This window comes from Cylas formicarius, unplaced genomic scaffold (assembly GCF_029955315.1).
Source record: "Cylas formicarius isolate icCylForm1 unplaced genomic scaffold, icCylForm1.1 PGA_scaffold_5__7_contigs__length_24384050, whole genome shotgun sequence".
Taxonomy (NCBI): domain Eukaryota; kingdom Metazoa; phylum Arthropoda; class Insecta; order Coleoptera; family Brentidae; genus Cylas; species Cylas formicarius.
In genome coordinates this window covers 13,697,765-13,724,214 of record NW_026844341.1, presented here as the reverse complement: position 1 = coordinate 13,724,214, position 26,450 = coordinate 13,697,765, and the positions used below count along the sequence as shown (strand labels likewise).

The following is a 26,450-nucleotide window of genomic DNA, read 5'->3' as shown; positions in this document are numbered from 1 at the left end:
GCACATTTCCATAGTACATAGTGCCCATCTGATAAACTTTTATTAAAGATTAAAAATAGCCGCAGCAGCAGAGATGCCGCATAAGATTTATTGCATTATGTTATGCAGTCGGGCAGCCTTCCAATGATGGAGTAGAAGAATCTCCATTTGGAGAATGTATTTGGAAGAAAGTAAGATAGTAACTTAAGTAACTACGTTTTATTTTAAAAATATTCCTCTTTTTCGCCATGTAGATGCCCAAAAGTTAAAAATTTCGAAGGGCAATTGTGGGAAATTTTGCAAAAAATGGCCACTGAGAAATCCTAATTTAAATAAAAAAATAAGCCATAACTTTATTGAAATTTTACATTCGATGGGTTCCTTTTTCAGGCAGGGAAATCAAGGAGTATAATTGAAAATTTAACTTTTGGACTAAACTAATTTTGGAAAAATGGTGTTTACCCAAGGAATATGCAGTTTGAAATTTAACCAAAACTAACCAAAACTGAGCAATTGTCTTAATATTATTATCATTGTTCAGGCAAAGAATCTACAAGATTTTTTTAAAAAATTCGTTTTATAAAAAAATCACTCTCACATGGGGAATTAACGTTACAATTCACAAAGGCACACCAAAAATGTCCATTTTTATCTTATTCTAAAAGATGAAGTAACAAAATTTCTGAAGTTTTTAGTTTACTAAAGTAAATATTGTAACATTTCTCAACAACTAAAAACAGTCGATTTTTTACGCAGAAGCCAAAAAAACTATCAAGATTCTCCTGAAACTTGCAACAGAGGTCCAAAGTGCGAACCCTGAGGTATCCCAGACATGACATTTAACTAACATACCGAGTCCCGGATTTGGTAAGAAAAGCAGTGCACACCGAAAGTTTTAAGTTTCGCTAATATTATCGGATGATATACTCTATCGAATGCCTTGGAAAAATCAGTGCACACGGCATCCATCCATCCATTTTGCTTTCTATTATCTCACGCCTCAGACACATCTCGAATATACAGTCAGAGATTAGCAGACGCATCTATCTCTAAAAAAACTATTTTGCGTTTCTCCAAGAACGTACCTAAGTATAAATTATTAAGTTATAATTGCCTCCAGCATTTTTCCCGGATCAGAAGTGACATGGATCGATGAAACTTTGATTGGCTCATCCAGCGTAAGGTAATAATTTCCGTGAATAATTTGAAATTTAACATTCCATGGCCTTCTGTTTAAATTTCATTTAGATCAATTTGGCAACCTTTGGACTGAACTAATTTTAGCAAAATCTTAATGTATGGAATTTGCAGTTTGACAATTAACCAAAACAAATAGTTGGGGAGTGCCCTTTTAATAAATTTTTATTAAAAATTTAAACTAGCCTCAGCAGCAGAGATTCCCTACAAGATTTAAAATAGATTGAGGGAAATTTATCGTGCCCAGGGCATTTATCTTGTTTGAATGAATCCTAATCTGGTTTCTTTCTAATTCTAAAACTAAAAAAACTCAAAATAATGGCAAACTTCCAACAACCTCCTCAGCCTTTGTCGTACTGTAAACTTATGGCGTATAAATTTCATCCGACGATGATCGTTTACAGATTAGCCAGGTGTTTCGGCTCGTTTACCAGTATATCTCCTTTCCGAATTAACCCAAATTTTATTTTTATCTTTCAAGATTTGCGAACGCGATTGTATCCACCTTGATTTAGAACTGGGTCAGACTCTGCTTTGGCCGATCATCAGTTTTCGATTTCCAACGTTTCCGAATGAACAAAACAAATAATAATAATAATAATAATACAGACATTTCTTTAACAATTTGTGTAGGGGAGCCTGTAACCCTTAGAGGGCGCGTCCTCAGGTGGCGGTTAGAGGAAGGCTCTCATGAATTTAATCACACCGGTGGATAGGTGGGGAAGGAAATACCATCCGCGGACCAACAGGTGGTAGATAGTAGTCCTGACCTGTAGAGAAAGCAATCCCCGATATTCGTAATAGAACTAAAATGTTGAAAGGCCCAAACTTTGCTTCGAAATGGATCGGAATTTCGGAAACGACTTAAGCTTCGGAAAAGCATCCTATCTCGGATAATAAATGAAGTTACATGATAACTCAAGAAGATCAAGATAGACATTGTATTAATTAAGGAGACTATGAGAAAAGGACAGGGGTTAGAAAATCTCAGGTACTTCGATCATTTCTTTAGTGGCCTACCTAAAGACCAGAGCGGTAAACAGGGAGTATCTATTATGACACGCAGGTGTAAATATGCTCATGCGGGGACACAGAACCACAATTTTTTGGGCATACGGCGTAAACTAAGACGCTCTGGTGAGCGAGAAAGAAGAATTAACTTATAAAACTGGGGGACATGAATAGTAGAAGAGGGAAGCAAGACAACGACAACGCGATAGGAAAATATGGTGAAGAGGTGAGAAACGAAAATGGCAATAGATTATAGATAATAAAAGGATTTTTTCCGGATCGTTGGATTCACAAATACATATGGACACAGCACAATAGAAATCTTAAATCGGTAACAGATTACGTCATTATAAGACAAAAGACACATATGAAAGTCGAAGATGTTAAAGTTTGTAAAGGAGCCATATTTGGAAGTGATCATTGTCTGATAGATCAGAAATAAGGCTTCCAGGAAGCAAGAGGCAGAGCAGACTTGAAAGTGAAGGAACAAAGCGGTAAAAACTCTATTGGTGGGAGACGGAGATCGAGTTGGCAATATAGGAAAAAAATTCAAAAATATCTTACGACCAAAGCAGACACAGACAAAATGGTTTACAAAGAAGTGCAGGCAAAAGTTCGGAAATACATTATTAAAAAGAAGAACAAAACATTGGGAGAAAAAATGTAATATCTAAATACTTACCTTGGAGGCTCAGGAAATTCGGAGAGTTGGAAACTTCTTAAAGCATTGAGACAAGATACAACAAAGGTATTATAACACCCATAAAAATGGATCACTGGGAAAAATACTTTTGGGAGGTATTAACGGAAAACAGAAAAGACTCTCCGAATAATGAGAACCGAACACAAAACATCACTACAATAGGTTCCCCGTTAGGACTAGAATATAAGGCTTGAAAAATACGAAAGCATCGGGACCAGGAAATATTGCATCGGAACTATTGAAATATGGTACAGACAAGTTGTATGCTTTATTAACTCAACTCTTCAAAAGTTGTATTAATGGCGAGGAAATATCTAAAGAATTTTAACCATACACACAAAAGATAATAGTACGAGTACGATCGCTAGAGTGCATAGAAAGATAAAGATAAAGAGGGAGAGTACAGAGACATGGAAATGGTATTTATAGACATTTAAGGGAAAAATTAAGTAATCTTGGCCCAAGGCTATGATGACATAGAGTACATGACACAACAGGTAATTGAAGAATATGATGAATGCGGGCTGAAAGTGAACATCAATAAAAGAGAATACATGTGTATAGGAGGCGCACAAGAAGACTTCATTCTTGGAATAGGACACAGACAAAAGAATATATGTATTTGGGTTTAAAAGTAGCAGAAGACGGAAACGTGGATAAAGCAATTCAGGAAAGATATATCTATCTAGTATGATTAGAGTATCTTAAAACAGAACAAACAAAACAATTACAGTTCCATTGCCAATGGCATTGTAACATAATACAAGACACAGGGTTTCTGTTGAAGTGTTAAAGTTGGTATACCAAGGGGTTATTTGTTTTATTTTCTGGGGACAAACATGTGACGCGCATCAATTTTTCTTGTTCGTCGTCCCATTCCCTTTTTTTAGAGTCGTGTTTTATAGTTTTTCGATTTGAGTTCCCTACCCTGTAAGTTCGTTGCTTTATGGAACAAAATAAAGACATTTTCTGCGCTATCTAATTCTGATTGTGCGGAAAAAGATTTTTACGACTTATCTTTAGCTTTGGCGTGGGCGGAGCACTGTTTGAGGTAAGAGAAGATTCTTGGTAATTTTTCTGATCTGTGTTTTTGCAATCAGAGTCACCTACCTGATGTCTCAACTATCGCACAGTGTAAATATCATCATTTATTAATAGTCTATTTCCGTATAGTATTTCAGCAGACAGCTTCTTAGATCCTGCTAGTTCAAGGTCTTCCTCGAGTATTTTCTTATCGAGTCTGTCCGATATACATAAATCTTGGGATATAAAAATGTTTGCTTCCTTCAATCTTGGCGCCACTTTTATAACCTGTTTTTTCATTCAACTTTTATCGGTGCACTTCCTCAATTTTCCTCAATGATTCGTTAAATACTACGGCATAGTAGACGTTGCAAGGTAACAAAAATCCAATATTCAATTGAGAAAAGGAACAGCAAATCCTAGAGTAACAAACTCGCGCATTCTGGTTGCAATTACCTGGGTTAGCCCATTCGAAGACAGTGATAGAACGCCTAACCGACACCCTCTTGAATCTGAAAATTCTCTTAGACACTGGAGCCTCAAATACTATATATGCGTACAATCGATAGATGATGAAACAGCAGAGATCGTATTGTGTAGATGGGGGCGGTGAGAAGAATTAAGTACTCGAAAAACTTGAAGATCTGAGTAAATTACTAGTTCTTTACATCGATTTCCTATTGTTTTCGGCTGCGCTCAGGTTTAGGAAGCAAGGTTAAAGGAAAATCAAGTTTTCAAATTAATAAAATTTTATTTGTGCTTTTAAAAAATAAATCAATGAATAGACCAAGAGATAAACTTTTTCAAAAACCCATAAAGGGCTGCTGGCCCTAAGCATAATAAACGTTATTCCACATGGTCATTTCCTTTTCTTTTCTGTTTGGTTTCATTGCGAGCTCATTATCCAAGTCTAAATATTGAATATTTGACGGCGAAACTTGAGTCCATGTCACGTTGAGTAGTGGGTCTGTGGGATCGGGCGTAGGGTTCCTGAAATTATACAGATTACGGAAATAATTCGAAAACTCAAAAATAGAAGCGCCCAACCTAATTATCAGAAACAAGTTACAACAATATATATATATATATATATATATATATATATATATATATATATATATATATATATATATATATATATATATATATATATATATATATATATATATATATATATATATATATATCAGGATTCCAGTCGGAGTTCAACGAGCGAACGGATGATATCCCGGAATATAGTGTCATCATATATATATATATATATATATATATATATATATATATATATATATATATATATATATATATATATATATATATATATATATATATATATATATATATATATATATATATATATATATATATATATATATATATATATATATATATATATATATATATATATATATATATATATATATATATATATATATATATATATATATATATATATATATATATATATATATATATATATATATATATATATATATATATATATATATATATATATATATATATATATATATATATATATATATATATATATATATATATATATATATATATATATATATATATATATATATATATATATATATATATATATATATATATATATATATATATATATATATATATATATATATATATATATATATATATATATATATATATATATATATATATATATATATATATATATATATATATATTCTGCCGCAACCAGAACTTGCTGCCAACATTTACAAGGTTGTCTTATCACACACGCACCAGAAAGACACAAGCTATCCTGGACAAAGCTAGCAAGGCCCTACTCCAAGACCAGATCAGGCGGACCCGGTACGAAATTATTGAGACTGAGCTACAACTTTTCAGACTTCACCTGAAACTAAGCAACGAGATCCATCAGTTGCTGTGGGACCATATAGAATTATTAACATTATGGCGCACTCAGAAAGACAAAGATATCACGTCAAAAAAACTGTGGAAAAAATTAGTATATATATATATATATATATATATATATATATATATATATATATATATATATATATATATATATATATATATATATATATATATATATATATATATATATATATATATATATAAATTATATATAAATTCATAATAACCAGAAAAAATAATAAAATGAAAACTAAACAGTTATTATCTCGGCTTGATCACAAATATGGGATCATCAGAAAAACATTACATGAACTACATATAGGATATTAAATATCACTTTTCACATTTTCACAGTTAACTTATTCAAGACACCATTCTTCATAAAAAGCTTCCTTTATATTGACCGGTTATTATTATATTATAATATATATTGAATATTAGTTAAAATCCAAATTTAAGTAGAAGAAAAAAAGAATTTGAGAGAGTACAATCTTGACAATCCGGAAAATTACATCTAAAACATATGAGCAAATTAGGGAGACATTCAAATTACTGCATTAAATGCATTATATCCATGTTTGTAAATAAGTGCAAGTTTAAAATACTTAACTTTCTGCATTGACACCAAAAATTCTTGTACCCAGCAAAACTGTAGTAAACAAACACTAGTTTGCATACCTTAAATTGATGACTTAGTAAATCCACCTCATTTTCATCCGAGATAAACATAAAACCATTAGCTCCATTTCCAGAATCTGATAGCGTGCAAGGTGGTACATAGTGATCAAAACTTGTTGCTTGAGACTCCAATTCTACGTCTGGTTGAGAATGTATAGGTACTATAAAATCATAAGAATAAATTCTGAACAATAAAAGCTCAATAAAGCTTACGGTTAAGCTCTGCCGAAATATGTTCACTGAATGAATTTAGAGAGTCCTCGAGCTTCAACGGCTGGGAACATCGTTGACATGTAAAGGACGCAAAAACTTTATCGTCGCACATATTGAACTACTTAACTATTTATTAAGGTAAAAAATCGTAAAACTAGTCTATGATCACAAAATTAAAAGTATTTTTAATACTGGTTGAATAATTAGTCTTATTCTTTTCTTTAATGCGTTGTATAATTAAAGTGTTTTATTTTTTATTGACCTTTTTACTTCAATTCAATAATGCGTTTCACTAATACAGTTGGCTTACTTTTTACGTCTATTTATATCCATACCATATATATATTTTAGTAAAGTCAGGCCACTCTGCCGTAGGTGATTCGCCCAACCACGACAATTGGTAGCATTATTGTAATTAAGCAGTGTAGGCGTGTTGGTTTCAGGGACACCAGATATTGCTTAAATTGTGATTTCCGTCGATGTTATTTGTAAACGACCAGCAAAGGTTCCACTACCATAAAAACAAAATTCCACCAAAATAAACAAAGTCCATTTTGTTCGAAAAAAAATGGAATTGTGCCTACTGTCAAAAACTCACCAGTTATAAATACATACACTTTTAATAGCAAAAAATACATGCATAAATACATGTGAAAATTCGATCGTGTCTACCAGGTTTTAATTTGCATTTTGACTGCCAAATCTTGCTAAATTTAAAATCAGAAACGTCAATGCATTTATAGTTGATTCCCAAGGAATTAATTGATAGAATATAACAGACCCCTGATTAACTCTTTTTTGATCGAAATTGACACGTTCGGCGATGGGCGAATGATCTTGGTTAATTGAATTGTTACATATTTACTGGCCAGAAAAGAAGAAGAAATCCTGATATTGCTTTGAACAGAGAAAAACGATTCTTTTTTAACGTGTATTTAACGGTGGTGATTATCATTTGTGATTGAGGCTGCAGAAGTAAGATTTAAAAGTAATTTTAATTGGTTAATAGGAACAATATACCCGTGTTAAATATTTTTTTATTTCCATTATAACAAGATAGAAACGCTGTGGCACTATGAACGGTAATGACACGTGTTCCGTGAAAGTTGCTGTGCGTGTACGGCCATTAGTTCCGTTCGAGATATCCAGGGGGTGTAAAGAAGTCCTGGAAATAGTTCCGGAAAATGAACAAATTTTAGTACGTCCAATCCACAAGCCTTTTACGTTTAATTATGTCTTGGGCGTTGATTCCACCCAAGTTGATTTGTACGAGAGATGCGTGGAGCCGCTTTTACAAAACTTATTTGAAGGTTAATATAAAACATTAATTTTTAATGTTTGTACAATTTTTAAGTTTTTTGACGACTTAATTTTTTTCCAGGATATTCTAATTGCTCTTATAAAAAATGATTTTATGCATAAATAAGAAGAAAGCGGGCACACTTTTTCTGCAACTGTTCTAAAAAAATCTAGTATTTTTTTCATGGCGCAAAAACCAATTTTGTCATATTGGTTTTAAAATGGGCATTACTTAAAAGACTTGATAATTTTAGTATAATGGGTGTGGAAATAGTGCAAAAATAGTTATATTTACCACAAATATTTTGGTATTTTTGTAGTGATTCGTTTATATTGTTATATTCTACATTTTAAAAAATATTTCTGTAGGATATGCCATTGGCATATCCAAAACGATAATTAAGAATATTGGAGAGAATTTTAAAATTTAAAATTGCATGACTGTATCAAAAAATGATAAATAGACACAAAAGCGGCGCTTGTTTTTGGTTAGTTTTAGTTTATGTAGTTTTGGTTATATAGTAAGTGAAATATTTTAACATTTGCAGAACCATATGCTTATAGAATATTACTTTTTAGTATAACTGATTTTTTTTTTATATAGTAATATATTGTTTCGTGTGTAATTATTACAGAGAAACCTAAAGTTGTCACGCTTTAAAAAAATGATATTTTATTTTAGACATATAACATAATTGAGAGGAAATTAGGTCAGAAAGAATTATTCAGAAATACCTCAATAAATTGATGTTTGGGGTGGGTTAGCAAAACCTAACACTAAAAATCTAACAATAAAGAAAACTTAACACTAAATCAAATGTTAACACTAAACAAAACCCAACTACACATATAACAAAATCATTAATGGCGTCCCAAATTTTCAAACCGGCGGCCATCATTCTCAATGCAAAGCTACATTGAAAGAGCAGCAGTCTCTACTTCAGCCATCCAAATTCCTTGAATGCCATTCCTGTGTGGCATAGACGATATCTTTAATTTTGCCCCACAAATAAATTAAATAAAATAAATTATTGATTATTGGTGATTATTATGGACAAAATCTAATGTAACTCTAGTGGAAAATATAAGCATCCTGCGTCACGTTTGTCGTCTCTGGTACTATTTCTATGCTACGGTTGAAAAATATGTTGAATAATCCCCTTAATTTGACAAGATAGGAAAAAATTGTTAAAATGAGTTGTAAGACTAACACTGCCTATATATATATATATATATATATATATATATATATATATATATATATATATATATATATATATATATATATATAATATAAAATCTTTTTTTATCGCAGGATTTAATGTTACCATTCTTGCATATGGTCAAAATGGATCTGGAAAAACTCATTCTATGGGAACTGCCTACCAAGGAGAGGATCATGCGGGGGTTATACCTAGGGCTGTGAAACATATATTTGATTATATCAAGCATAATTTGTCCATAGATTTTACTGTTAGTGTGTCGTTTATTGAGCTTTACAACGAAAGAATTTTCGATCTGTTATCTGATAAGCCTCGAGACCAATGTAGATTAGAAATTCGCGAAGACGTCAAAGGTAGAAATTTGAAACAGTAGAATTTCATGATTTATTTCTTGTTGAAAATTTTCAGGGAACATACTTATAGCGAAATTAACTGAGACAATAGTAGAATCTGCCACTCAACTTTTAGATATACTGACGAAGGGTTCCAATGGACGAGCAACAGCTGCTACGAGCATGAACTTGCATAGTTCCAGAAGTCATGCTATATTCACCATTAACATTGCTATGCAGCACAAATTTGAAAGGTAATTTTTAACCAGTTCAATTTGATTAGGCTTTGTTTTAAATTATGATTTAAAATAATATAAAATTCTGTTAATAAAACGATTTTAAATTAAAAAAATGTGCAGAAGATAATTTGATCCTCAACAAAAGCCTTTTAGATTTGTTTAGTGGGTATACCACATATGTGACAAAAACAACAACATTTTGCTCATTTATGATTTTCTGTACCTTTAAAAATTCAATGAAAATATGTTGTAGAAATCAAAATAAGAACGCAAAATTGCACCTAGTTGACCTAGCTGGATCCGAGCGACCCAAGAAAACTGGAGCAGTTGGCAGTACATTTAAAGAGGGCGTAAATATCAACAAAGGACTTTTTGTGCTGGGAAATGTTATCAACTGTCTAGGAAATAATAAATCTCAACAAAGTTTTGTGCCATATAGAGACAGTAATTTAACACGGCTATTGAAAGGTAGGTTTGAATGAATTCTGTGCATCAAAATTTACCTGACTATTTTAGACTCTCTTGGGGGTAATAGTATGCTCCTGATGATTGCATGTGTTAGCCCTGCGGACTATAATTTGGAAGAAACTCTTTCGACCTTGAGATATGCTGACAGCGCGCGAAAAATTAAGAACAAACCAGTGATAAACCAAGGCCTAAGTCTTCTGCAGTTAGAACGAGTTAAGAGTAAAACCGAAATGAGGTATGTTTATAGAAGTTTACAAACTTTTTTAATATGGAGGAATTTTGAAAACTAAAAAAAATTATATGTAGTTACGATTATACCAACTTATCTCAGTGCCAACGTTTTAACGTTTTGTTACGTCGGATCTATAATGTAGGCTTCCTTAAACTCAAAATATCATTTATATTCATGTTATTAATTGTTAATATTGTTAGGTATTAATAGTTATGATGCAGCTCCATAATATTCACCCAAGTTATTCTCATCGCACAGTTACACATCCTTACAAAAAAATTTCTATATAATATTTTTTATTTTCATACCGGGTTGGCCATATCTTTGGTAACAAACAGACGGGAGCCATGAAACTAGTACAAGGTGGCAAAATCTGTTAAAAAAATATTTTAAGAACTAATTAAAATTAACAAAAAAAAAAGGAACCACATAAAATGCCTCAACTTTTTTCTGTTACATAAATCCTTATTTATATAAATAGAATCTGTAATTGTAATAAATTAAAATATGGGTAGGGTCTTCCATACAGATGCAATATTGGACAACGCAACATGGAAATCTTTGAAATTTAGCAACCATTTTCACTTTTCAAAGCAAATTAATGTATTATTTTGTGATCAAACTAATATTAAAATTTACATAAAATTTTTGAATTTTTAATCTTATCTTATCTTTGTAGAGAGTTAACACGTGTAGAGCAACAAGATCAGAAAAAGCAAACTGAAATAACAAAAATTAAGGTAATGCATGCTAATCAGCAGAATGTGTTGAAATGGAAGTTTGAAGAAGCGGCGGCATTAAATAAAAGACTTCAACAGACTCTGATTTTGAGGAAGCAAGTACAAGATTCTAAATTTAATGGAAAACCCGATAAAATTGGTCCTTTGGTAAGATACGCGTTTCGAATCCCAAATCCAACGATTTTGGTTCACTGACTTATAGCACATTAAATTTTTTTTCCGATCTCTTGATTCAATTTACAGGCCATGTCACATTACTAGTCGCTATGAGTTTGAGTCTCTTAAGTTGCATAGATAAGTTTTCATTTTAACATTACCTAGGTAACTCCAAACGCAAATTAGTAGTGTGTATTATTTTGCAGAATTGTTAGATAGTAACCTAAAATATATTTTTTTTTCGGTCAACCAGGTGAAGTGTGGGCACAATTTTACCTCGGTCCGAGAAAATTTTCATTTTTTTGACGTAATTCTAGTCTTCAACAGAATTTTTCGGTCTGGGTGAGTTTTATATTTAGTCAGCCGTAAATATTTGCTTTGGTTTGGTGTCGCAGTTCGCAATAATTTAGCGCTTTTCATATCATGGCATGTGCTTCGGGAGGTAAAGACCCCCCTGATAGAAACGATGTATCGTAGTTAATAATCCGATAGTGTTCGCAAATGATTTTGATTCCTTTCAAGCTCAACTAAACTTGTCCCAAGCTTCTACCTCCTCTAGCAGTGGTTATTCATCAGCCTTGACGCTTTCGCCTTTAGCTAAGAAAACAGCACATGCTATCACTCATCACTCTTAGTACCCACTAAGGAGGAAATAGATTTATTGGAGACAGAGTTACAAAAGCTTAAATCTGTCTTCGTGGAAGATCAGGATGCCCTAAACGAAATTGCAAGAATTTCAGTCAACATAAGGAGAATACTTAACTGAAAGTATAAATATGAACTTACAGACCAGGGACCATTTCTTATCATAATGGAGGGAATAACTTCTCAAGTTGGAAACATTCACCCGATGAATGTTGGAAAAATTTTGTACAGAGCTGGAGTACAAGGTATAACAAAAATCAATAGAAAAGGGGCTAATAAAATTGGAATTGAATTCAGAACATCAGAGTATGCTAATCAGTTTTTGTCAAATGAAAGTTTCAGTTCTGCTAGAGGCTATAATAGGTACATTCCAAAACGTCTTGTCACTTGTAGAGGACTAATCAAGGATGTAGGGGACCAAATTACGGAAGAGGATTTTTACTCAGAAGCGGTAACTTATACAGGGGAAGGATCCCGGGCCAGGTCGATTAAGATATTAAATGTAAAAAAAGTCTTAAGAAGGAAGAAAATACTTGCTATTTCTGGCGAAACAGTAATGAAAACCATCCCCACAAACGATTATATTGTAACATTTGAAGGCAAATCATTACCCCAAACTGTAAATATTTTTAATAATGAAAGAGAAGTGGAAAAATATGTTAACCAGTTTATAATGTGCGTCAATTGTTGCAGATTTGGACATGTCAAAAATAATTGTAGAGGCAAGCCTCGTTGCGGTTTTTGTACAGAAGATCATCTTATGTTTGTTTCTGAAAAAAGAGGGCAAGCAATGAAAAAAATGAAATGCCCCGCAGATCATCTTAACAATCTGACTAAAACGTGTAAAATTCCAAATTGTGAAGCAAATCCAAAACCAAGCTGCGTAAATTGCAAGGGACACCACACTGCTACTGACTGGGGATGTTCTGAATACAAACGGCAAAAACAAATTAACGAAACCATGAGCTTCTACAACCTTTCTTTTTATGAAGCAGCTAAACTGCATCCACGGCTAATTAATACAAACCAAGGCTTTACCCGAAAACCAGAAGATTTTTCTAGTTTAAATAAAAAAACTCAGAATAAAACTCCTCATCCAACAAGTCCTCAGAGCTGTTCCTTATATACATCAGTACTTAAAAGAAAACGGCCTGACACCCAATTTATCAAAGGGTATGATAAAGTAGCCCATGAACTAACTTTGTTACCCTCAAGTGCAAGAAGAAAAGTCTCATCTATACAAGTAGGTGAAAACTCGACATCAGAGTCGGAAATGGAAGTAACTCCTGTAGGAAATGGCTGGGAAGAAGTATGCAACAAGTTTGAAGCTTTCAAAAAAGACGTTATGTCAATAAAGGGTATGGATGAAAATTGTGTCAACAATATCAAACAATATTTTGGTTCATTTGACCTACGGAGGGGGGGCGGCTGCGATGGCAGCGGTTGACCTACAGGGGTTAGAAAAAGAAAAGGTAATCTTATCACTAGTTTTAATCTAACAGTAGTTTTTACGTAACAAAACTAAGTTTAAGTTTTAGTCACAAGCGTTTTATAGTTGAGCTATAATGAATATCATTCATTGGAACATTTGCGGGGCTGAAAAAAATAAAGATGCTATCATTAGAGTTATAAGGGATTTTAAGCTACAGATCTTATTGCTCAATGAAACCTTGCTCAAACCCAACACCAACTTTAAAATATCAGGGTTCTCTTCTGTAAGAGCTGATAAACCTAATGGTGCAGATGGTATAGCAATTTTCTTGAAAAACAAAATAAAATATAATATCATCGACTTAAGCAGAATTAATATACCAGAGAGGTGTCAGGTTGTTCTTGCAGAGCTTGTCGATTTTTTTATTTGTTGTGTTTACATCCCTCCAGATATTTGTTTGGTCAGGGCAAGCCTCGATTCAATTTTCGATCTAACCCGTAATAAACCAGTCCTCTTTATGCGAGACTTTAATGCCCATAATCCAATATGGGGTTCCCAGGTCAGTTACTCACGGGGAATTAGAAGTGGGAACATTCTTTATGATTTTATTAAGGATCACGATTTGTGGGTACTAAATGATGGATCAGCTACTCGGCTCACACGCCCAGGCGTACACAGCGCTCCAGATGTAGCTTTTTGCTCCCAGAGACTGTCTGGACTTACTGACTGCAGGGTTCTCCAGGATAGAGTGAATAGCGATCATTTTCCTATTTTGTGGTATCATCGGAAATAACCGTTGCAACTCAGGTTCGACAAGAAACTACACTAGCAAATATAATTTCAATATAATCTCCACGAAATTTAGAACTTCACCTCCTATAAATTATGAGGATTTTATGAATATAATTTTCCTATCTATTGCAGAATCTGTTCCAATGCATAAACACTCATTAAACTACGGGTTACCTTGATGGGATAATGAGTGCACCAACGCTGTTAAAAGGAAAAGACAAGCATTCAGAGATTATAAAAACAACCCCTCTGAGACCAATTTCCTGGAATCATTAAGAACACGGGCACAAACAAGACAGCTGCTACGTAAGAAGAAAAAGGAAGGCTTTGTCAACTTTTGTGAGAATCTATCTCCAAACACTAGTGCAAAAGAAGTTTGGAGCAGTATTAGAAGGTTTGCTAAAGGTATCAGGTACCAAAATTATCATTTTCCCTTGAATTTCTCAATCCCACAAGATATGTTTGATCTTTTGACGCAACCTCCCTCTATGTTGCGTAACCTCCCCGAATGTCGCTTCTCATCAGAATATACCGAAGACTTCCATATCTCAGAATTTGTCGCGGCTGTTATAGGTCGGAAGAGCAAGAGTCCCGGTGTGGATAAAGTACCTTTCAGTGTGCTCAGCCATCTCCCTGTTGAAGGAGCAGTCTTTCTTATCAAATTTTTCAACAAAATACTTCGGAGGGAAACCACCATTCCAGAGACGTGGAAAACCCAAATGGTGATCGCAATTCCTAAACCGGGGAGAGACCCCTCAGCGTTATCGTCCTACAGGCCCATCAACCTAGCTTCTTGCATAAGCAAAACTTTTGAAATTATGATCAAAAACCGACTGGAATGGTTCGTAGAGAACCAAGGTTTAATAGACGTTCGCCAAACTGGTTTCAGAAAGGGTAAGGGAACTTTCGACAATCTTGCAGTTATCTCCTCAGAGGTCCTCTGCCGTTTGGCTCGCAATCAACTAGCACCAATGGTGACTTTGGACATATCCAATGCCTACGATAATATAAATGTTGACTATTGACCTCGGTGTTGGCCAAAATTGGAATCGCCAGAGATTTGACTTTGCTCATTAAAGATTTTCTCACGAACAGGAAGATACAAGTTAAAGATCCATCTACTAATACATTCGTGTCAGGCAGAACCACCAGCAAGGGAGTTCCCCAAGGTTCCCCTCTTTCTCTATTACTATTTAATATTTACATCAATTCAATTAAACAAAACAATTCCTGAGAACATAAGACTTTTACAGTTTGCGGACGATACCGCCTTGCTGAGTACTGGGACTGATGCCCAAACAATAGTGAACAATTTGAATAGAACTTTGCAAAATATGCATATTTGGTCTTTGAATGTAGGACTTGAGATTAACCCCAATAAATCTGCATCTATATTTTTTTCCAGGAAGAATTACAAGGTTAATTATCTCCCCAGACTTCACCTCAACACTCGAACCATTGCATGGAGAAATTCCATCACACATCTAGGAGTGATTTTTGATCCAAAGCTGTCATGGGAGCCACAAATTAGAAATATGATACAGAAAGCTTCAGGTGGGTTGAATATGATGCGATTTATAAGTAGAATCTGGTGGGGGGCACATCCCTCTACCCTTCTAACTTTTTACAAAGCTTATGTTAGACCCCATTTGGATTATGGAGCCTCTTTTTTGGGTGGTAGCTCAAGAAAGTCTATTGCTCAACTTAACAAAATTCAATTTGAGGCACTGAGAATAGCTCTGGGATATATGAAGTCCACACCTACTAACATACTTCTAGGGGAAGCAAGTGAAATGGATTTAGAACACAGAAGATACATGCTAGCAACTAAATCATTATTGAAAGCTGCCAGTTTAGTGGACAGTGAAACCTTAGCTGCGGTTAGATGGTTATATATCACCTATAATGAAAACTATTACTTTTTTCGGAAAAAGAGTATTCTTGCACTTGTGGATGCTTTTGAAAGAGTTGATTCACTGTTAGATACACTTTACAGGAGCCCACTTTATCCCTGTTTCTCTTGTCCACTGCCGAACCTTTTAAGCTCTGTTCAAATCCAAGACTTAAAACTAAAGAAAGATAATAATAACTCCAAATTATTTGAAATTAAGAAGAGCGAGACTTGGACCCCAGATTTTCATTTAATTTTTACAGACGCCTCAAAAGATAAAGAAGGCCGAGCAGGTTTTGGCGTTTACAACTACAATACGAACCTTAAAAAAAATGGGACAAGGCCTACCAAGTGAACTATCCATTTGCTCTGCCGAGATTTATGCTATTGGTCAAGCTCTTGATTGGATTGAATTCAAGGAGATCAACAAAGCAGTCATCCTTTCAGACTCCAAAAGTGCCCTCGAAGATATCAATAAAATTGGGATGGGTGCAAAGTCTAACTACCTAACCTTGCAGGTTAAGAATAAACTATTTACCTTAATAAAAACTCAAAATAAGGACATCCAATTATGCTGGATACCAAGCCATACCAGTATAAAAGAAAACGATATTGCGGACCAGATCGCCAATGCTGCACGCCTCGAACCACAGGAAAATATAAAATTGAGCTTTAGGGAATTCTTCCCTAAATTAAAGCATAACATCTGGAATGCTTGGAGCGACAGATGGAAACATATAGGATTAGGGAAAGGAGTTAATTTCACCTCACATTATTCTACTCCGCCAACTAAACCCTGGTTTCATAAGCTCGACCTGAATAGAAGAGAAATCACAACTATGTGTAGACTGAGAAGCAACCATTGCTGTTCTCCGGCTCACCTAAAGAGAATCAAAGTCAAACTCTCCGGAGACTGTGAATGTGGAGAACTGGGCGATTTTAGTCATGTGCTGTTTGATTGTGCTCTTCATTGGGAAAAATCACAACAGTTGTATGAGTCACTCATTAGTGCTAATTTTCCTTCGCCTCTGCATATTAATTCCATTTTATTTCACCGCACTCAGTTGGATTTTGCTGCTAGAATTGTTTGCCGCTTTTTAGATGCATGTGGATTAAAACTTTGAATATTGTTTTCACATATTCTAATTCTTTCGTCCATTTTTTTTTCCTGTATAGCCGTCCAGTAGGATGATGGTATCACCCAGACCCTCTTTACGGAGGCATCCTTCATGGAAATAGTTTATTGCACACCACTACCGAGAAGCTGGCCGAATTGCCTTAGCAGCAGCGGCCAAATAAAGCGTAATTAAAAAAAAAAAAACCTAAAATAAAAGATTCCTGTGTTTTTAGCTTAAACAAGAATTAGAGATCATGATGAACCTGATAGAGTTAGAGACAACATTAAGTGGATTGCTAGATGATAGATAGAGCAATTTTACAACAGCAATTAGATGAACTGATGAAGAATCCGAAAACTGCCGAGTCGAACGAAACAAAAACGATTAAAGATGATATTGAATTAAGATCTGTGCAAATTCAAGATTTACAACTGAAGTTGCTGGATTTTGATAAAGGCTAGTAAAAAAAAATACAATTACTGTAAACTTTTTTTTCTATTTTATAGAGAAACCAAAAACTAGGTTTGATAGAATCCAATCTATGGCAGAGGCAAAATATGCGCTCAAATTATTGTTTGAGCAAGCCGAAGAATTTTTCAAGAAATTTGTTCAGTGCAAAAATAAATGTAGCGAATTGATGGAGATTAATAAAGTACTTTCAGAGAAAAATGAAAGAGACGCCCATACCTTAAAACTGACTGAAGACAAATATAGGGATATCCTGTCCAACCAGCAACAGGTGTATGAAGAAAAGGTGGCGATATTATTGAGGCAACTTAGAGGAATCGAAAATGGAAGTGAGTGGGTCGTTTTTTAAAAATTTTAATTGGTTTTCCTTCAGTGGTTCACTTAACATCAGTTATAGTGATTATTATATTACGGCTTACGCTTTTGGTAGGGTTCCCTTTAGAGTTTAGAGGATTGATAAACAATTTTAACCGATGAACACCGTATAGTCCGAATTATAATGAAGAAAGTAAAAAAGTTGATATAAACTTATGCTCAAAAGTTCTTCGTTGTTCTCTTTAGTTTTTTTGCTACAATAAAACCTAAAATAACTAAAAAGTTGTTAGTAATCTATATTTAGAAAACAATTCTGAAAATAATGATACACTAATAAAATCGTCTGATTTTACAGAACTTAACTGGAAGTTAAAAAAATTGAAATAATTATTAAAGCAATATGTAAATAAAGATCCAACGATTCAAATCTATCCCCATACTCTGACGAGCTCCCACTTTAGCTCTGTAATAATTTAAACTCATGTGGATAAAACGAGTGGCGCTAATAGAAAGCTACGCACCATGCCAAACTAACTTCAAATTAGGTTTCAAAGAATGCAAGATGTAGGTCTGCACTCAAGTTTTATTATATTAGGAATTATTTGCCTCGAGCGGCTTTTGGAATGAGTTGGTTTTAACCAGCGATATGTCGCTTTTATGGGTTAGCATTTTATGCGTTTAGACTATATGAGTGCACTCTTTACAGCAAAGTCGTGACAGGTGTTCTGAATAGTCAGGGTGTTATTGAAATTACATCATGTAATTTAACGAGTGCATTACTCCTGGTTTCGGTAGTGTTGCTCAGTAATTCCGCGACATCAAACATGACAATTGAACTGTTCGCTTTTATTTTTCTTATTATTTTTTAATTGCATTTTAAAAACAAAATCGATTAGGTAATAGTAAACATTTGTCATACGACAATGATCAAGAACCATAGAGTGTAGAAAAAAACTAGGAGCGGCTTTGATTTAATATAAAAAATTGACGAAATGTTTTTCAATTATCGTTTAAATGAGGTGCTATAAGTATGTTGAAAATGTTCAATATCGAGGCGCAATGCTGTATGTTCTTATTTAAGTTTTTTTTTTCTTTTGATGAATGCTAAAGCCTGCTCTAACAATATAACAATAAAACCTAAAATAACTGAAAATTGCAAACTAAATTAAGATAATTTGTGTTGTTACAAAAAATCGCAATATTTGAACATCCTGTATGTCGGAAGAAAAGCATTTGACAAGTCCTACTTTTTCCATCCTTCATTACTCACAAATCCAAATCATATAATTTGGTATAAAATTTCAAGAAGTGTTATTAATAGAGACTTGTATGTTTGTTATTCACCCCAAATATGTAAACGCAGACAAAGGTGTTTCATTTTTAATAATCTCTAGGTCAAAATGGCGATTCCGGATTGTCTCGATGCCAGACTCAAAAGGAATTAATTGAGAAACAAGAAAAACAGATAGAAGAGCAGCAAAAACTAATAAATAAGTTAAAGAATAAATTAGAAGAGAATGAGGTAAGATTCAAGTAAATTTTGGTTGCAAAATGTTCTTTTTTGTTTTGTTGTGTTTAGAAAGCCAATTTGGAGAATGTCCCGATATCCCAAAATTCAAGGAAAAGAAACAAATCGACTGTTGTTGAGAGCATTGAAGAAGATGATAAACTTGCAGAACCTGTAAGTTTTTTGGGGGGTGATTATGATTTATATGAGAAATATATACTCTTAATTTTGTAGATAGACGCATCAGAACCCGAAGATTCGTTCGGCGACGATCTTATTAACGATCCTGATTGGCGAAAAACGCCATTAGGCAAGAGAGTAATAGCGAAAAAGAAAAAAATTATCAAACAAAGTCAGATTTCGGTACAAGGTGAGTTAGCTTATCCATCTATACATTTACAAGTATGAAACAAAAATAATTCGGTGTATCATTTTTTATTTAGTAATAATATATTATAAAAATTGTTCATAGTTGAATGGAGATAATATCAAACATTAATAAAGCCACCCAACAAGATCAGACGCTCCACCAGTAGTCGTGGTGGGGTCTCGGGGCAGTCCAATAATACCTGTTGATATTAATTCTTTCTTTAATTCTTCTTCTTTAATTTGAAGTTCTTGTACAAAATGTCCAATTAACAAAAAGTTGTTAGTAATCTATATTTAGAAAACAATTCTGAAAATAATGATACACTAATAAAATCGTCTGATTTTACAGAACTTAACTGGAAGTTAAAAAAATTGCAATAATTAAAGCAATATGTAAATAAAGATCCAACGATTCAAATCTATCCCCATACTCTGACGAGCTCCCACTTTAGCTCTGTAATAATTTAAACTCATGTGGATAAAACGAGTGGCGCTAATAGAAAGCTACGCACCATGCAAAACTAACTTCAAGTAAGGTTTCAAAGAATGCAGGATGTAAGTCTGCACTCAAGTTTCATTATATTAGGAATTATTTGCCTCTGGCGGCTTTTGGAATGAGTTGGTTTTAACCAGCGATATGTCGCTTTTATGGGCAAATGTTTGATGCGTTTAGACTATATGAGTGCACTCTTGACAGCAAAGTCTTGACAGGTGTTCTGAATAGTCAGGGTGTTATTGAAATTACATCATGTAATTTAACGAGTGCATTACTCCTCCTGGTTTCGGTAGTGTTGCTCAGTAATTCCGCGACATCAAACATGACAATTGAACTTTTCGCTTTTATTTTTCTTATTATTTTTTAATTGCATTTTAAAAACAAAATCGATTAGGTAATAGTAAACATTTGTCATACGACAATGATCAAGAACCATAGAGTGTAGAAAAAAACTAGGAGCGGCTTTGATTTAATATAAAAAATTGACGAAATGTTTTACAATTATCGTTTAAATGAGGTGCTATAAGTATGTTGAAAATGTTCAATATCGAGGCGCAATGCTGTATGTTCTTATTTAATTTTTTTTTTCTTTTGATGAATGCTAAAACCTGCTCTAACAATATAACAATAAAACCTAAAATAACTGAAAATTGCAAACTAAATTAAGATAATTCGTGTTGTTACAAAAAATCGCAATATTTGAACATCCTGTGTGTCGGAAGAAAAGCATTTGACAAGTCCTACTTTTTCCATCCTTCATTACTCACAAATCCAAATCATATAATTTGGTATAAAATTTTAAGAAGTGTTATTAATAGAGACTTGTATGTTTGTTATTCACCCCAAATATGTAAACGCAGACAAAGGTGTTTCATTTTTAATAATCTCTAGGTCAAAATGGCGATTCCGGATTGTCTCGATGCCAGACTCAAAAGGAATTAATTGAGAAACAAGAAAAACAGATAGAAGAGCAGCAAAAACTAATAAATAAGTTAAAGAATAAATTAGAAGAGAATGAGGTAAGATTCAAGTAAATTTTGGTTGCAAAATGTTCTTTTTTGTTTTGTTGTGTTTAGAAAGCCAATTTGGAGAATGTCCCGATATCCCAAAATTCAAGGAAAAGAAACAAATCGACTGTTGTTGAGAGCATTGAAGAAGATGATAAACTTGCAGAACCTGTAAGTTTTTTGGGGGGTGATTATGATTTATATGAGAAATATATACTCTTAATTTTGTAGATAGACGCATCAGAACCCGAAGATTCGTTCGGCGACGATCTTATTAACGATCCTGATTGGCGAAAAACGCCATTAGGGAAGAGAGTAATAGCGAAAAAGAAAAAAATTATCAAACAAAGTCAGATTTCGGTACAAGGTGAGTTAGCTTATCCATCTATACATTTACAAGTATGAAACAAAAATAATTCGGTGTATCATTTTTTATTTAGTAATAATATATTATAAAAATTGTTCATAGATGAAAGGAGATAATATCAAACATTAATAAAGCCACCCAACAAGATCAGACGCTCCACCAGTAGTCGTGGTGGGGTCTCGGGGCAGTCCAATAATACCTGTTGATATTAATTCTTTCTTTAATTCTTCTTCTTTAATTTGAAGTTCTTGTACAAAATGTCCAATTAACAAAAAGTTGTTAGTAATCTATATTTAGAAAACAATTCTGAAAATAATGATACACTAATAAAATCGTCTGATTTTACAGAACTTAACTGGAAGTTAAAAAAATTGCAATAATTATTAAAGCAATATGTAAATAAAGATCCAACGATTCAAATCTATCCCCATACTCTGACGAGCTCCCACTTTAGCTCTGTAATAATTTAAACTCATGTGGATAAAACGAGTGGCGCTAATAGAAAGCTACGCACCATGCCAAACTAACTTCAAGTAAGGTTTCAAAGAATGCAAGATGTAAGTCTGCACTCAAGTTTCATTATATTAGGAATTATTTGCCTCTGGCGGCTTTTGGAATGAGTTGGTTTTAACCAGCGATATGTCGCTTTTATGGGCAAATGTTTGATGCGTTTAGACTATATGAGTGCACTCTTGACAGCAAAGTCTTGACAGGTGTTCTGATTAGTCAGGGTGTTATTGAAATTACATCATGTAATTTAACGAGTGCATTACTCCTCCTGGTTTCGGTAGTGTTGCTCAGTAATTCCGCGACATCAAACATGACAATTGAACTTTTCGCTTTTATTTTTCTTATTATTTTTTAATTGCATTTTAATAACAAAATCGATTAGGTAATAGTAAACATTTGTCATACGACAATGATCAAGAACCATAGAGTGTAGAAAAAAACTAGGAGCGGCTTTGATTTAATATAAAAATTGACGAAATGTTTTTCAATTATCGTTTAAATGAGGTGCTATAAGTATGTTGAAAATGTTCAATATCGAGGCGCAATGCTGTATGTTCTTATTTAAGTTTTTTTTTTTCTTTTGATGAATGCTAAAACCTGCTCTAACAATATAACAATAAAACCTAAAATAACTGAAAATTGCAAACTAAATTAAGATAATTCGTGTTGTTACAAAAAATCGCAATATTTGAACATCCTGTGTGTCGGAAGAAAAGCATTTGACAAGTCCTACTTTTTCCATCCTTCATTACTCACAAATCCAAATCATATAATTTGGTATAAAATTTTAAGAAGTGTTATTAATAGAGACTTGTATGTTTGTTATTCACCCCAAATATGTAAACGCAGACAAAGGTGTTTCATTTTTAATAATCTCTAGGTCAAAATGGCGATTCCGGATTGTCTCGATGCCAGACTCAAAAGGAATTAATTGAGAAACAAGAAAAACAGATAGAAGAGCAGCAAAAACTAATAAATAAGTTAAAGAATAAATTAGAAGAGAATGAGGTAAGATTCAAGTAAATTTTGGTTGCAAAATGTTCTTTTTTGTTTTGTTGTGTTTAGAAAGCCAATTTGGAGAATGTCCCGATATCCCAAAATTCAAGGAAAAGAAACAAATCGACTGTTGTTGAGAGCATTGAAGAAGATGATAAACTTGCAGAACCTGTAAGTTTTTTGGGGGGTGATTATGATTTATATGAGAAATATATACTCTTAATTTTGTAGATAGACGCATCAGAACCCGAAGATTCGTTCGGCGACGATCTTATTAACGATCCTGATTGGCGAAAAACGCCATTAGGCAAGAGAGTAATAGCGAAAAAGAAAAAAATTATCAAACAAAGTCAGATTTCGGTACAAGGTGAGTTAGCTTATCCATCTATACATTTACAAGTATGAAACAAAAATAATTCGGTGTATCATTTTTTATTTAGTAATAATATATTATAAAAATTGTTCATAGATGAATGGAGATAATATCAAACATTAATAAACACCCAACAAGATCAGACGCTCCACCAGTAGTCGTGGTGGGGTCTCGGGGCAGTCCAATAATACCTGTTGATATTAATTCTTTCTTTAATTCTTCTTCTTTAATTTGAAGTTCTTGTACAAAATGTCCAATTAACAAAAAGTTGTTAGTAATCTATATTTAGAAAACAATTCTGAAAATAATGATACACTAATAAAATCGTCTGATTTTACAGAACTTTACTGGAAGTTAAAAAAATTGCAATAATTATTAAAGCAATATGTAAATAAAGATCCAACGATTCAAATCTATCCCCATACTCTGACGAGCTCCCACTTTAGCTCTATAATAATTTAAACTCATGTGGATAAAACGAGTGGCGCTAATAGAAAGCTACGCACCATGCCAAATTAACTTCAAGTAAGGTTTCAAAGAATGCAAGATGTAAGTCTGCACTCAAGTTTCATTATATTAGGAATTATTTGCCTCTGGCGGCTTTTGGAATGAGTTGGTTTTAACCAGCGATATGTCGCTTTTATGGGCAAATGTTTGATGCGTTTAGACTATATGAGTGCACTCTTGACAGCAAAGTCTTGACAGGTGTTCTGAATAGTCAGGGTGTTATTGAAATTACATCATGTAATTTAAAGAGTGCATTACTCCTCCTGGTTTCGGTAGTGTTGCTCAGTAATTCCGCGACATCAAACATGACAATTGAACTGTTCGCTTTTATTTTTCTTATTATTTTTTAATTGCATTTTAAAAACAAAATCGATTAGGTAATAGTAAACATTTGTCATACGACAATGATCAAGAACCATAGAGTGTAGAAAAAAACTAGGAGCGACTTTGATTTAATATAAAAAATTGACGAAATGTTTTTCAATTATCGTTTAAATGAGGTGCTATAAGTATGTTCTTATTTAAGTTTTTTTTTTCTTTTGATGAACGCTAAAACCTGCTCTAACAATATTTTTATTAAGATTTACGCAGGGGACGGACACGTTTGTTGAACGATGGATGCACTTGCAAAACAAAATGTAACAGTGTCAGATGCGGCTGTAGAAAAGCGAATAAAATATGCATGGGCACTTGCAAATGCGATGCATCCGTATGCGAAAATAGGACGTCTTCGTCCACTAATGCTGTAAGTTTGGAGTAGGGGATGATCTGAGTTATTGCTAAACACGTGACATATTTTTTAGGAAGTGGATTAAGATGCTTCCGAGTTGATCCATGATTTTAAGAGGCCTAGGTAAGTCGATCTTGATTTACAGCTTTTCGCAGGTGTTATTAAATCTTAAGTAAATTTTTAAATTCTAAAGTATTTGTTGTTTTGTGAAAAAAAAAACAATGTTGCAATAAGAGGCAGGGAGTGTCGCAATAATTTGGTTGGTTAATATATACAAGTATATTTTCAGGGTGGATGAAGAAATGGAAAGTCAAATTGCTAGGCGGTGTCAAGAGCCCAAAAAACTATTTATCCCACAATGATTTTAACTATGTGACGTAAATATTTTTACTTATATGACTTATTTTTACTTTTATTTTTACTTATATATAAATATATCTTCAGAGTGGACAAAGAAATGAAAAGCCAAATTGGTATGCGACGTTAAGTTTTTTCCTTACGTTGTGGATATTTATATATAAGAATCTGTCTTACAAAAAACTATTCGTCCTACAATTATCTTGAATCTGTGATTGTTAGTTTAGTCTTAATTTTAAGTGTGATTATCATGTCCCATTTTTAAGTTATGAATAATCTCTGTGAGAAAAATTATTCATCATACAAATATTTTACATATGCGACTGTTAGTATGTTCGTTTAATTTTCGTTATTTTTACGTTATATTGTGCATATTTATAATCTGTATTACAAAAAATAATATTTATTAAATGCTGATTTTTTATTATATTTTGTAAAATTTTATTTAGGGTTTAGCCAATTTACAAAACTTTTACATTCATTAAAGGCACAGAAACCAGAACAAAATATAACAATTGCAATAAATAGAATTAACTGGATGCATTCAAACGGAACACATCAGAAACAAATTCGCGGAGGCTGCCGACAAAAAGATCAAGCTTTACACATTTGCACGCTTTCAGCATTCTAGTAAGGAGTGAATAAACTCCATAACTTGCGCGATAGTAAGATATGCGGAACATTGAGTTATCTGTAATATGCCTGTCGCCGTCGGACCTGCTTAACACCAGTTTCCGTAGTTCTAACACATTTTAAATGCGCTAAAAACATACCAGCCACTTTTAGTTGTTCTTCGGCAGACGTGAAACAAATAATCGATCAAAAACAGTGCTCACACAATAGTATTTGTAGTGTTTTAGTTGAGTTCCGCGTGGTCGGGCTTAGTCGTGTTTATATATTTTTTTCTAAAAGTGCAGTCCGCGGACGGACTGCACGGATGGCGCCGAATATCAACAATCGTTCGGGGTCTCAGAACTAGGACCCATGTCTTTTACAGTGGCGTAACTTCCTCAGGGCATGATATCGTTGCTGTTACTGTATCCTGGCTTCAACCAGATTTTCGGGCTACTGAACTCTTTCCTGATTCTTATCTGGTCTACCGCTCAGACAGAAGGCAAGATCTAACCGGAGTCTCCAGGGGCGGTGGTGTCATGCTCGGTGTT

General features: G+C 33.5%; 2 protein-coding genes and 1 long non-coding RNA gene across 5 annotated transcripts; 2 read left to right on the top strand and 1 right to left on the bottom strand.

Annotated features, from left to right (window-relative positions):
- Positions 1-4,654: 4,654 nt before the first annotated feature.
- On the bottom strand, positions 4,655-7,055 carry LOC132702194 (uncharacterized). 2 transcript variants are annotated; one of them, XR_009618862.1, is made up of 4 exons: positions 6,719-7,055; positions 6,506-6,666; positions 5,690-5,807; positions 4,655-4,903 (listed from the first exon to the last, which is right to left on the bottom strand). It is a non-coding gene; the product is annotated as an uncharacterized LOC132702194 (long non-coding RNA). The 2 variants fall into 2 exon arrangements; XR_009618861.1 differs by lacking the exon at positions 5,690-5,807 and having other exon boundaries at positions 6,719-7,047.
- Positions 7,056-7,605: 550 nt separating this feature from the next.
- On the top strand, positions 7,606-25,682 carry LOC132702393 (chromosome-associated kinesin KIF4A-like). Its single transcript, XM_060670985.1, has 23 exons — positions 7,606-7,706; positions 7,775-8,028; positions 9,333-9,593; positions 9,649-9,826; positions 10,065-10,279; positions 10,328-10,514; positions 11,191-11,398; positions 11,661-11,749; positions 12,446-12,554; positions 17,585-17,741; positions 17,792-18,082; positions 19,463-19,590; positions 19,648-19,749; positions 19,810-19,945; positions 21,332-21,459; positions 21,517-21,618; positions 21,679-21,814; positions 23,205-23,332; positions 23,390-23,491; positions 23,552-23,687; positions 24,782-24,945; positions 25,004-25,053; positions 25,220-25,682. Exons 2-22 carry the CDS (start codon positions 7,794-7,796, stop codon positions 25,013-25,015), a joined length of 3,204 nt encoding a protein of 1,067 aa, XP_060526968.1. The 5' UTR covers positions 7,606-7,706; positions 7,775-7,793; the 3' UTR covers positions 25,016-25,053; positions 25,220-25,682.
- Positions 11,756-17,572, top strand: LOC132701953 (uncharacterized). Of its 2 annotated transcripts, none has more exons than XM_060670308.1 (4): positions 11,756-13,524; positions 14,409-15,170; positions 15,682-15,830; positions 16,056-17,572. In XM_060670308.1, exon 1 carries the CDS (start codon positions 12,219-12,221, stop codon positions 13,497-13,499), a length of 1,281 nt encoding a protein of 426 aa, XP_060526291.1. In that variant the 5' UTR covers positions 11,756-12,218; the 3' UTR covers positions 13,500-13,524; positions 14,409-15,170; positions 15,682-15,830; positions 16,056-17,572. The 2 variants fall into 2 exon arrangements, with proteins under 2 accessions (XP_060526291.1, XP_060526289.1); XM_060670306.1 differs by having other exon boundaries at positions 11,756-14,291.
- Positions 25,683-26,450: the final 768 nt, after the last annotated feature.